Source organism: Momordica charantia (assembly GCF_013281855.1).
Source record: "Momordica charantia cultivar OHB3-1 chromosome 3 unlocalized genomic scaffold, Mcharantia_2.0 BLBB01000003.1, whole genome shotgun sequence".
Lineage (NCBI taxonomy): Eukaryota > Viridiplantae > Streptophyta > Magnoliopsida > Cucurbitales > Cucurbitaceae > Momordica > Momordica charantia.
In genome coordinates, this window is record NW_028275161.1 from 16,407,149 (window position 1) to 16,419,519 (window position 12,371).

The 12,371-nt window shown below is 33.2% G+C and overlaps 2 protein-coding genes across 9 annotated transcripts; one reads left to right on the forward strand and one right to left on the reverse strand.

The window, feature by feature from the left end:
* Positions 1 to 2,580: 2,580 nt before the first annotated feature.
* On the forward strand, positions 2,581 to 5,700 carry LOC111012746 (ras-related protein RABB1c). The gene is made up of 6 exons (XM_022287000.2): positions 2,581 to 2,836; positions 2,985 to 3,124; positions 3,854 to 3,936; positions 4,605 to 4,809; positions 4,977 to 5,045; positions 5,357 to 5,700. The coding sequence occupies exons 1-6, from the start codon at positions 2,791 to 2,793 to the stop codon at positions 5,447 to 5,449; spliced, it is 636 nt and encodes a 211-aa protein (XP_022142692.1). The 5' UTR covers positions 2,581 to 2,790; the 3' UTR covers positions 5,450 to 5,700.
* Positions 5,701 to 6,365: 665 nt separating this feature from the next.
* LOC111012750 (Tetratricopeptide repeat (TPR)-like superfamily protein) lies at positions 6,366 to 10,204 on the reverse strand. Of its 8 annotated transcripts, none has more exons than XM_088121673.1 (3): positions 7,530 to 10,204; positions 6,947 to 7,098; positions 6,366 to 6,713 (listed from the first exon to the last, which is right to left on the reverse strand). In XM_088121673.1, exon 1 carries the CDS (start codon positions 9,976 to 9,978, stop codon positions 7,945 to 7,947), a length of 2,034 nt encoding a protein of 677 aa, XP_087977799.1. In that variant the 5' UTR covers positions 9,979 to 10,204; the 3' UTR covers positions 6,366 to 6,713; positions 6,947 to 7,098; positions 7,530 to 7,944. The 8 variants fall into 8 exon arrangements, with proteins under 8 accessions (XP_087977799.1, XP_087977800.1, XP_022142701.1 ...); XM_088121674.1 differs by having other exon boundaries at positions 7,526 to 10,204; XM_022287009.2 differs by lacking the exon at positions 6,947 to 7,098.
* Between the last annotated feature and the right edge of the window lie 2,167 nt (positions 10,205 to 12,371).

The window sequence follows — 12,371 nt, forward strand, 5'->3', positions numbered from 1 at the left end:
AATTTTATTTTAATAAATAGTTAAATTTTATTTAATGACAAAAATAGGCCTAACCAATATTTTGAGGACTCAAAAATGGGGATAAGGATTAGATGTCATATCATTTATGATAGAATTATTTTGAATGTTCTCTCCATAGTTTAGTGGGTTGGATATTTTAAAAATTAAAACAAATGAGATAATTTAATATTGTAGTGGTAGTTATTTTTTAAGGTTTTTAAAAATAATTATGAATATCAATACTTTAAATCTATTTGGAATTTCACTTTTTGTTTTCTATTTTAAAAATAAGTTTAAAAATTCTTGAAATATGATAAGCCCTCAAAATATAGAGATTTGTATTTTCACACTTGATTATAGGCCTATTTTCACGTGTCCTAGTAGGAAAGTAACGTTTGACACACAAAAAAAAAAAGAAAAAAAAAGGACAGTCTGATCAAGTTTTGAATGCCTAATCAAATCTGAAAATATAAATTAAAAAGATTCTATTTTTATCAAAATCATTTTCAAACCTTAAAAAAAACTACACAAAATTACGAGAATTTGTTGGGGGAATTATTGATAATAGATGTAATTGGATTAAAAATCGAGAAAACAAATATCTAAACAATTAGGTCGAGGCACAAGTATCTCGCTCTCTTAAGGAGATTCAAACATACGGTATGTTTTTATTTATCAATCATCGGTGTTCTCTGACATATCTACTCTACGATACAACAACCTAACTGAAAAATCAACTAGAGGTTGAAAGTCTCACAACAAATAACACATTTTTATTCCAATTACTTTTAAAATAGTAAAATAGAGAAGTAGAGAAGAAAAATAGAGAAGATTTTGGTTATAGGTTGTGTTTTGACTTTTGAGAGGTATTTATAGGAATTTTAAATCTAGTAACTTAATATAAAATTATTAAATTTTTAATATCTCATTTTTAAATATATTATTTCAATAATCAATAAGATCATTCCATCCTCAACTCTTGAATTAAATAATAAAAAGAAACTCATAATTAATTACTTAGTAAATATTAAAATGTTACAACCAAATTTTGTTGTTGCGATAAAGAATAAAAAAAAAAAGAAATGTAGGGATTACGTTTATATTAAATTTAAAAGAAAAACAAGTGTAAATATATATATATATGAGGCGGGGAATTGAAAAAGAAAAACGGTGTAGAAAAATAGAAAAAAAGAAGAGGGAAGGATTTCAAAAGGCCCGATAGATTTTAGACATATTAGGTTAAAAATCAAACCAACTAATTATTTAAAAGTGCAATCATTTTGGGTATATAAAAAAGGAAAAGTTTTGGATTCATTGAATTAAATATATTAGAAAATAATCGATTCATATTTATATATAAAAAAAATTGTTTGCAATCATACAAGGACTACAACAGAAAAATAGCATATATTAATACGATAGATTTATACATATTTAGTAGAAGTTGATATATTTTCTTAGTACAACATGTCGAGTGGGAATTCTAACTCACGACCTTTTGATAAGACACAAATACTTTAACTAATTAAGCAGTTAAAGCTACGTTCAGATTGACTAGTAAGAATTGATATACACACGACAACGTTTGAAACCTTTAACTAAATTAGGGTTAACTTATAAGTTTTATCTTTATAGTTTTAAAAGTTTCAATTTCTGGCCAATAACTTATTTAATTGGTCTCTATAATTTAATAAAACTTCACTATTTCCATCCATTTTGGTCAATCACAAATGTCACGTCATTATTAATAATGATGAAATTATATATTATTAAATCTAAAACCAATTACAAATTTACACGTGTCCCAAAATGTAAAAAAATTGAAAAGCAAAAAATGACAATTTCAAATAATGTCACGTATCTTTCTTAGGACATCATATATTAATCAACTTGGATTATACTAAAATTGGGCCCAACATAAAATAAATCCAAAACCTGTTAGATGGTAACTTGGCCCAAAACTCAATATTTCCTTAATAAATGAGTTATCTATAGCCACATGTTGGATTCAAAAGTCATTAACACAAACTCACTAAAGTAATTGAGTCCATGACCCAAACAAACCTCAAATTCAAAGGTTGGGTGAAAAATTACTCAACGTCACACTCACTCAAGTATGGAAAACTATATAGATAAAGGAGTCAGAATTCATGATGAACAAAAAGACTAGAAGATTTAAAGACCTTAAAAGTGCACAACACTAAACTCGAGAACAAATATTCTAAACTTCAAGTCAAATTCACAACAACTTCATGAAGCATATATTTTTAGTTGTAATCTATCATGTTAAAAGTGAACATAGCTCAACAGTAATTGGTACAATTTCAAACTACTAAGAGGTTTTAAGTTCAATCTCACACCTCATATATTATAATTATAATAAAAAGAAAAGTAACCTATCATAAAGTTTTGATTTGTAATTTGACCTTAAATTACTCTTTATACTAAGAAGAAACCTTAAATTACACGAGACGAAATTAAATTATTAGAGTTCGAGATTAGAAGATGAATAAAAAATCACAAAATTGAGTGAAGAATATAGAAGGCTCGAGGAACGATAAAGTGGTGAATAAAGTTTGTATATTTATAGGAATTGCCAGCGAGGCTCCTCCGCCTTCAAAGTCAGAACTCCGAAGAGATCGTAATTGAATCCAACACGCAGCGCCATCGTTGCAACTCTGCAACTCAAACTCCATCTCTACGCTTTCTCTTGCGTTTCCCTTCTTCCTTCCGCCGATTCCCCGTCTCAGCCCAATCCAAGTTCTCTCTCGCCGCGGATCTCCAACCGGAATGTCATACGCCTACCTTTTCAAGTACATAATTATCGGCGACACTGGTACGCCTTTTCGATCTGATTTCGTTTTCAATTATTCATTGATTTTGTGGTGATTGATCTGTCTGTCTCTATGATTCGATGGTGTATGTGACCGCTTCGATTGAATGTTTCTTGCGAGTTTCGTAACTGAATTGTGCGTTTTCTCCAGGAGTTGGAAAATCATGTCTTCTTCTCCAGTTTACGGATAAGAGATTCCAGCCTGTTCATGACTTGACTATTGGTGTGGAATTTGGTGCCAGGATGATCACCATCGACAGCAAACCAATTAAGTTGCAAATTTGGGATACGGTTAGCTATCTATCTCTCTGTCACTCCCTTTGTAGTTTTCTATGGAACTCTCCCGATTTCAGAACTCTAGATTTCAACTGTGCCGCTTATCTATTAAATGACTTGTATTATAGTTTCGTGAATTAGTATTTTGTTTTATGTTAAGATCCATTTAGATGAAATCAATTGTAATAATATTAGAGAGAGAGAGACAAACGTGTGCTCTGCTGCTATAAGCTTGCATCTTAATTCAAGTGAAAGGAGCAAACATAACTTATAGAAACAGGAAACCTCCCTTCGTGATTCCTCTATAGGATCCATATTATACTATGCTATTTGTACCTTTCTTTATACTCGAAACAGTATATCATTGTAAAGTGGTGTGAATTTAAGAACACTATCTATATAAATGTTCTCTAAGCTCAAGTGCTCTGCTTAAGCTTAGAGTACGCGTACATGACATTGGATGCCTATTCTACAGATTAATGGGTATTATTCAAACTTACAATCTGCTTGTCGTGTAATGATTGTCACTATTGAATCAACACCATGTGTTGCTTTTTTCTATATATTATGTTATATATATACGTATATATATATGAGATAATTATGGTACAAAATTTGGTCCTTTCTATTGGTTCATTAGTGTCTATAATTGTTCCTTTGATTTAGATTTGTGGTTTTCTTTAACGTTCCATATCATTTTTGTTTAAGTTTTTCCAATTCTGAAGTTTCCCAAAAATATAACAGGCTGGTCAAGAATCCTTCAGGTCTATTACGAGGTCCTACTATAGAGGGGCTGCTGGTGCATTGCTCGTCTACGACATCACCAGGTCTTGTTACCTCTTGATTCCCTCTTGACTTAATACTACTGTCTAGTTAATAACTTAGCGAGCTATTTTGCACATCATCCTCCCCTATGAGCCATTGGTATGGGAATTATTGTATGAATGATCCTCCAAAGTATAGCCAAGGACACTACTGTTCCTTTTGCAATTCATGATCAATCTTTTTCAGTGCACCTAATTTCCATTCTACAGTCATCTAGAAGTTGCAATATAATTTGTGTCGAGTGAGATTTTGTGAAATCGCTCAGTCACAGGGAAACCATGTATTCATGATAGTGCAAGGCCAAAAAGGTATTGGTTGGTGGAACTGACCAATATGGTAGCCAGATGCCGTGCAGATGATACTCTAGTAGAAGTTTGGGTAGACAGTATATAGTATAAGCATCTTTTTTTGGTGTTTGCTTCTGTTTATTTTTGTCTTATATACTTATGGGATTCTGGGAATAAATTTAGCAAGACTGTACTTCCTAAATGTTGCGATCACTCAGGTTTGACAACAATTCTGACCTGTGCAACCGTGTGAAGGTGTGATTCAACCTTCTAATTTAATTTGATGGATTGGATAAGCTGAAATGGCTATTCGTGGTTTCAAATTCTTGAGCCAATGAATTATAACAGACAACTTACGGTGATGTGGCTATTATACTTTTCAGGAGGGAGACCTTTAATCACTTGGCTAGCTGGCTTGAAGATGCAAGACAGCATGCTAATGCGAACATGACAATAATGCTTATTGGTAATAAGTGTGATCTTGCGCACAGAAGGGCCGTCAGCACAGAGGAAGGGGAGCAGTTCGCAAAGGAACATGGTTTGATTTTTATGGAGGCCTCTGCTAAAACTGCTCAAAATGTTGAGGAGGTGAGAGAATAATCATAAGTATCCTTTCACAAAGTTTTGAATCGGTTACTGGTCATCTCTAAAACATGACATGAAGATACCATTATAACATCCATCTATTCAATATATTATAACCATTTTCAATTTGTGTCCCACAATTTACGTGATGATCAATAACTTTTTAACAGGCATTCATCAAAACTGCTGCAACCATATATAAGAAGATCCAGGATGGAGTGTTTGATGTATCTAATGAGGTATTGCATCATGCCTTAACTTGTACTTTTACCATTACATATTTTCATTTCCTCTTGCATGGTGGTGATGAAACTGCATTTAATTGCACACGGTGTTTTGAGATTCACCTTTGTAAAACCTGAAGTGGTAATGAAAGTTGTCTTGCCGCCAGAATAATTGGACAGTGTTTGCTTGGCCAATGACAACATTTAACCATGTGAATACCTTAAATGACAGAATTTAGATTCTAATGTTCAGTTTGTTTTAACCAATGGATAAACTGCAATAAGATATCTTCTAACCGAAGCCATATTTCATCTTTTATGTGCAGTCATATGGGATAAAAGTTGGATATGGTGGAATCCCAGGGCCATCCGGAGGCAGGGATGGTACTTCTGCTCAAGCTGGGGGTTGTTGCAGTTGAGTCTTGCTGCTCAAATCGAGTACGTCGTTTTACATTCTCTTTAAATTCCTTTGTCAATTACGAGTGTCTCAAGCCCCCCCTCCCCCTCCAAGGAAAAAAAATGGCAAAGAAAAGGAACCCGTTTTAGGTTAATCAGGTATTTGTATAATCATTTGATATGTTGTGCCTTTTTCTTACAATAAGCTGATTGTGTCTTGATCATATTTGATTGTAAAGGTAAATTCATACTAATGCATGATATTTGTGACAAAGTTTCATAGTTTTAATAAGTCGAGTTTATAGAGGTAGAGTTAGCACTTGAATTTGTATAATATTTGTTTGATAGTGTGGTATGTAAAAGGTATATTTTATAAGACTAAATTTATACAACATAAATTTATAGTTCGAAATTAACTAATTCACAAATCGAATATAGACTCAAAATGGGGAACTAACAAATTATTATTATTTATTTTTTTTTTTTGCTTGAACGGTTACAGAATTTTTGTTCCCCCAATACAAATTGGAGTTGCTTAATGCTTATCTTATGAGAGTTAGAGCAATAAATAACTTTAATTTATTAAAATTGAAGGAGCTTATCTCTATGAGAATCAAAGCAACGTAGAATTTTAATTGATTTTTTTAAAAAATAAAATGACTCAAAATGGAAAACCTGTTATATGTGTACTCCATATTTTTTCTCAATAGTTTGAATTTTGACCTTGGTAATTTATGCCTCATCCATTGAGCGTGCTCGAATGGGAGTGTATTCCATGTTTTAAAGACCATTTTTTAATAAAACAAAGAAAATGTTGTATTGCGTTCCAGCATTCCATCCTTAAAAATCCATTGATCTTCGTCGTAACCTAATTTCAGATCTCGAACCAAGTCGATATCAAAAAGAACAGAGAAAAATCTCGAACCAAGCCTCAGGAGCTGAGAAAAATATATATGAGATCATATAATTCATTTTTCCACCTTCAAACTCGAATTGGGTTCACATATTGTCTCAAAGGACAAAATCAAACTTGAAAGGAATGGGCGTACACGATGTGACATCAAGTATGTATGACCTGTGGAAATACACTACAACCATGGCTAGAAAGTATGAACCATTATGTAAAGAATACAGGTGGGTTACAAATCTCTTATTCTGTCATCAACATAAGCAAAACAACTCAGGAAAAAAAAAAGAGTGTAGTTAGAAAGAAGAATTTCAGGGTCACAAATCTCTTATACTACCATCGATCATCTCCACCAGCATTAAATTCCTTGTCAGTCTTCACTGAATGTCAGAACAGAACAGAAACAAATTCCTTGTCAGTCTTCACTGAATGTCAGAACAGAACAGAAACGTATTAGTATTGTTCATTATTTTTCTTTCAAATTTGGAGTATGCCAAAGTAGGAAAAAAATGAATGAGAAAAAAGGCAAAAGATTTAGATTAGCTATTTATTTATTTATTATTTAAACCGAAAATCAAAGCTTATTATAGTTGTAAGAAAGATTTTCACTCACCGTCTAAAAATCCTTACGATATCCAAAATGAATGAGAGTGTGGATTTCAAATCACATTGCTCGAGATCCAATAACATGCAACAACAAAGTCGTGGTAAGGTGGTAACTATAACTATCTTGTAGGGGTGTAAATACTTCCGCTAGAATTTAGCCTGAGAATCACGCATATACAACCAGATTGATACACAATAATCAGTTGGCTCATGAATTGCAATTAATACAAGAAAGACATAGAACAGCTTTCCACTTCTTTTCATAGGGGAGGGAGATAAGGCATCAGCCAAACTCATAGCAGACTAGAGATTCAAAACTCTTCTCATAATGGTCTAAGTATTTACAGAGAAAGTGATAACTATCCAAAGAGTCCCAATTGGGAGCTATAAAATTTCCCTAATGTCTAGGTATTTGGTCAAAATGCATCGTAATTTATTATCATCAATCACTGGCTTATAATTTTGTTCATTTATCATCTCATCCAATCCATTGTATTCTTCTAGCACATAGCATTAACTTATCATAAAAATGAGAGTTTAAATTTGTTGCAAAATTGAGGTTGAAGAAGAGAATTATGTTTCTTACCCACCTTTGGATCTTGAGCTTCTTGATGAGTTTGATCTCTGAGGTTTCCACTCATTGAATTCCATAGACTTCTTTTCAGAATTTCAATAACCCTGAGTTTTGAGTAGTCAAAGCTCTCCCGAATTCTATTGAAATACAAATTCTGCCTCGAGAAGGCTTGCATCAGGCTCTGCAACCAACCGCTTTTAGAAATAGGCACATCGCCCAATGGCTAAGTAAGGGAGACAGCAAAGATTTTAAGTTACTAAAATGAGAGCTTGAACACAAGTTCTTGAAGGATATCTCCAACTAGTTGCTCCTCCTTGGGTTCTAAACCATCAGATCTCGGTAATGAAGAACGTGCAAGTAAAAATGTTGTTCTTCTGCATGTTACCAATAGCCTGGAACTGGAACCAGTTTTTCCTCAAGCATGTTACCGTTTACCAATAGTCCCTGCATGAACATAAGCCAACAAGGAAATGGTGAAATCTATTGGTATCTCTTACAATGATTTCTCTCCTCAAGACTTTTGAAGCAAACTTGAATGCTGAATGGCAGTCACCACATATTCTAATGTTCTTCTTAATCCTAATGGTAAATCCAGGAGGCGTTTTCAACACTGAAAATGCTAATGCTAGCTTCTCACTATGATATTGTAGCTTTACTTCTCTATCCTGCTGGTCCATGAAGAAAAGCACATGGCTTGTGTCTGGCACATACCCAATCTCTCTAATCTTCCCACTAATTTTCTCCCACATCCTCTGGATTTCCTCTCTCATTGGATGTGAATCATCATTTGCCACAAACATATGGACTTCATTCTCAATTTCAACCCAACTACAAGCAGGTTCTTTCTTAACTCCACTTTCTTTCATCATCTTCCTTACATTTGCTGCATCATTCAATCTACCAGCAGAAGCGTAAATATTAGACAACAATACATGAGGACCTGAGTCATGAGGGTCGAGCTCGAAAATCCGTTCGGCAGCATAAACGCCCAGATCCATATTCTTATGCATCCTGCTAGCACCAAGCAAGGCTCCCCAGACAGCTGCGGTAGGTTTGACAGGCATTTCCTTTATGAAGTTGTTGGCTTCATTTAGGCGCCCTGCTCTACCTAGAAGATCAACAACTGTCACATAGTGTGCAATTTGTGGTTCTATCTCGTAGTTCTTCATCAATTCAAAGTAATATTGCCCTTCATCTAGAAGCCCGGAATGGCTACAGGCAGTAAGAACAGAGAGGAAAGTAATTTGATTAGGTTGAACTTTGACCTTCAGCATCTCTTCAAACAGCTGTAAGGCTTCAACCCCCAACCCGTGTTGCGCATATCCGGATATAATCGAGTTCCACGAAACAACATCCTGTTTAACCAACCTCTGGAAAACCTTCTTTGCATCCTTGATGCTGCCTGATTTGGCATACATGTCGATGAGAGTGTTTCCAATGTATGCAATGGGCTGTCCCCCAGACTTTATAACATGGGCATGAACCCATTTCCCCTGCTCCAAAGATCCAGAGCTGGCACAAGCAGAAAAAACGCTCGAGTATGTAAAATGAGTAGGTTCAAGATCCTGTCTTAGCATCTGCCAAAACAGCCTCATCACATGCTCCCCTTCGCCCTTCCGGGCATGACCAGCAATCAGAGCATTCCAAGACACCACGTTTTTCCCAGCCAGCCCGTCAAAAATCGCTTTGGCTTCTCGCATATGCCCGCACCTAGCATACATATCCAGCAGTGAACTTCCCACATGAACATTCACATCGTAGCCATATTTGAGAGAAAATGCGTGAAGTTGCCTGCCATGGTCATCACTGGGGCCAGTTCCAGAAGCCTTCAACAGGCTAGACAAGGTAAACTCGTTTGGCTGGAAGCCCTGATGGAGCATCTGCGGGAACAAAGCCAGAGCCTCAGATGCTAGACCACTCTGAGAAAAGCCACTAATCATCACAGTCCAACTAACCATATCTCTCGTAGGCATTTTATCAAACACGTTCCGTGCCTCCTCGACACTGCCACATTTCGCATACATGTTTAGAATGAAATTCTGAAGAACCAGATCACTCTCGAAACTAGAACCCTGGATGTGGGCGTGAATGACTCTGCCCTGCTTGAGTTTGCGCAAATGGGTGCATTTGTTCAGCATTTTACTGTAAAGGGTTCGGTCGGGTTCTAAAGAACCATGGTTGAGGAGGTCCAGAACGTACAGCCCAGTAGAAGGAGTGGAAGTTTGAGGAGAAATGTGGGTCTTGCGGAGAAGGTCTTCATCTTGGAGGACGCCGTTGAAAGGGGTGGCGGCGACGGCGGCGTTCCACTCTCGGCCTTCCGCCGTATCCGATTCTGAGAAGGCACAAGGAGCCGCCGGACCTGCGCCGTAGTTTGCGGCGAAGAAGAAACATTTTAATGGTTTGAGTTTTGGATCAGAAAACACTAAATTCTTCAGAGAAGACAGAGAAAGTGGTGCAATTTTCATAATCAGGAAACTTCAGGAGGTGCAATTCTTCTCATAATAACGAAACAACTCACAAGCTTGTAGGCCGTAACCAAAATCATAAATTATTCAAGGCTTGATGGCTTATTATGGATGGGGAAATTGCGCAATTTTCAAATTTAAAATTTCTTTCTGTTGAACAAGATGGAAAATTTGACTGTAGAGAAAATCTGGTTTAATGGTCAGAAGAGAAATATACATATATTATTGTGACATGATTATTAATAGGGGGTTCAGGGTTGACTTCCACCCCATTTTTTGACCCTAATATCTTTAAACATTTGTTTATATATATATTGTCTACTTAGGTGAAAAAGTAAAAAAAAAAAAAAAAAAAAAACTTTAAAAAGTTGTTTTTAAAATGGTAGAATAAATCAAAATAAATATAACTATATATATAATTTTCATGGTGACTACAAAATTTTTTATGGTGACTACAAAATTTTTTTTTAAAATTTAAAGTTACTGTAGAATAAATAGTCAAAATAAATATAACTATTTATATTTAAAATTAACCGGCACTTATTTTAGATTAACTCTGGATCTAATCCATAGAATTTTCATTTATTGGAATGCAACCCAACACAAACAAGTTTATAATCCAATCCAAATCGTGGGTTGGATTGAATTGGGTGGGATTGATTGATTTTTTCAAGTCATCAGATTTTTTTAACACTTATAATTATTAACTCAGTGTTATATAATTAGTTAAAACGCATATTTTCGATCAAAATGTCATGAATTCGAATCTCACTCCTATATATTGTATCAAAATTTTTTTCTTTTTTGAAATTTATGGAACCTATCAATTTTAAGGGTTTTTTAAATGATAACAACTAATTAAACACAATCGTGAAATATTAGAGATTTATTGGAAATAGAATGATCTAATAGGTACAAATTTAAAAGTTTAATTTATAACGTTGTAAATACTATTTTGGTCCACCATTAATTAGAAATTTAGCTTTTCGAGACATTTTAGTCTCTATAATTTTAAATTTAACCATTTTGGTCTAATCACTTTCATTTTTATCTCAATTATTTTTATCATATAATTTTAACACTGACACTCTATTTACTAATTTTTTTTAAATATATCCACACATTTATATTAATAAAGTTTTTAAGGTATATAAGTTTCATGTTAAAATTTTACAAACATAGATTATATTGGTCAATTTTTTAAAATACAAATATTAAAATAGACGTTTTGAGAGTACATGTACTCGAATAAAAAAAAATGGAGTGCAAGTGACCAAAATAATATTTAAAATTTTTTATAACCTATTATTTTTATTGTTTTATTCAATTTAACTAGCTTACATCTGAAATTTTGAATGGTAAAAAAAAATTGCAATTAAGCTTAAAAATACACTATTTCACTAGTGGCTTATTCCATTAATGGCATTAAATTATTTAGAAATAAAAAAAATGTGAAAACTGAAAAGTAATGGGACCGAATAATTACTGAATTTAGTGATGAATGACGTGGCATCCCTTTACTCGCTCTTCCTCCTCACGTTTCCATTAATGGCCTTCGCCGACACGATTATACAAAAACAATTATTTCAAAACAAATAAAATATCATTTTCAAAATTCAAATATGTAAACTAATTCACGAAATTAGAAAACAAAAAATCATGATATTTTTTTTCCCTCTTCCTTTTTGCAAAGGCATGATATTTTCTTTATAGGATATACACATTATTAATTTTATTTTATTTCTTTTACATTAAGAGGAAAATCATTTTTTAAAGCCATTTATCAGTACACTTCAACTATATTATTGGACACAAAGGGCTCGAATCTGGATTTTGGATGTCAACACGCAAACCTCTTGCCACTGCACCAACACTCAAAGGTGAAAAAAAAATCGTATTATGAATTGATATTAAAATTGAACTTATAATTTCTTTAGTTTAATAATATGTAGATTTTAATTACTCTCAAATTGCTAGTTTAATGAATTGATATTACATTAGGTTTAAATCATATTATGGTCATATTTTGATATACAAAGTCGTTTTGAATATTGTTTTAATTGTTCTATTAATTTTTATTTTTAAACAAAACATAAATTTAATAGGTATATTTTTAAAAATATACAATACACATATTAGTTTTATTTTATTTTTTAAAATATAACATGATTTTGACTTTTATCCATATATTTCATATGTTATTTGAATATGAATGGAGTATTTTATTGCTGTTTATGTAAATTTTAAATGATTTGTTATATTTAAAAAATACATATTAATATTACAATGTTCACGTAAATAAAATATTATGTTAAGAAGTTATCAACTAAAATAAAATATTTAAAAGTAAATAGTCGATTGATTTATTTATTTGAGGAAGTGCTTTATACCTA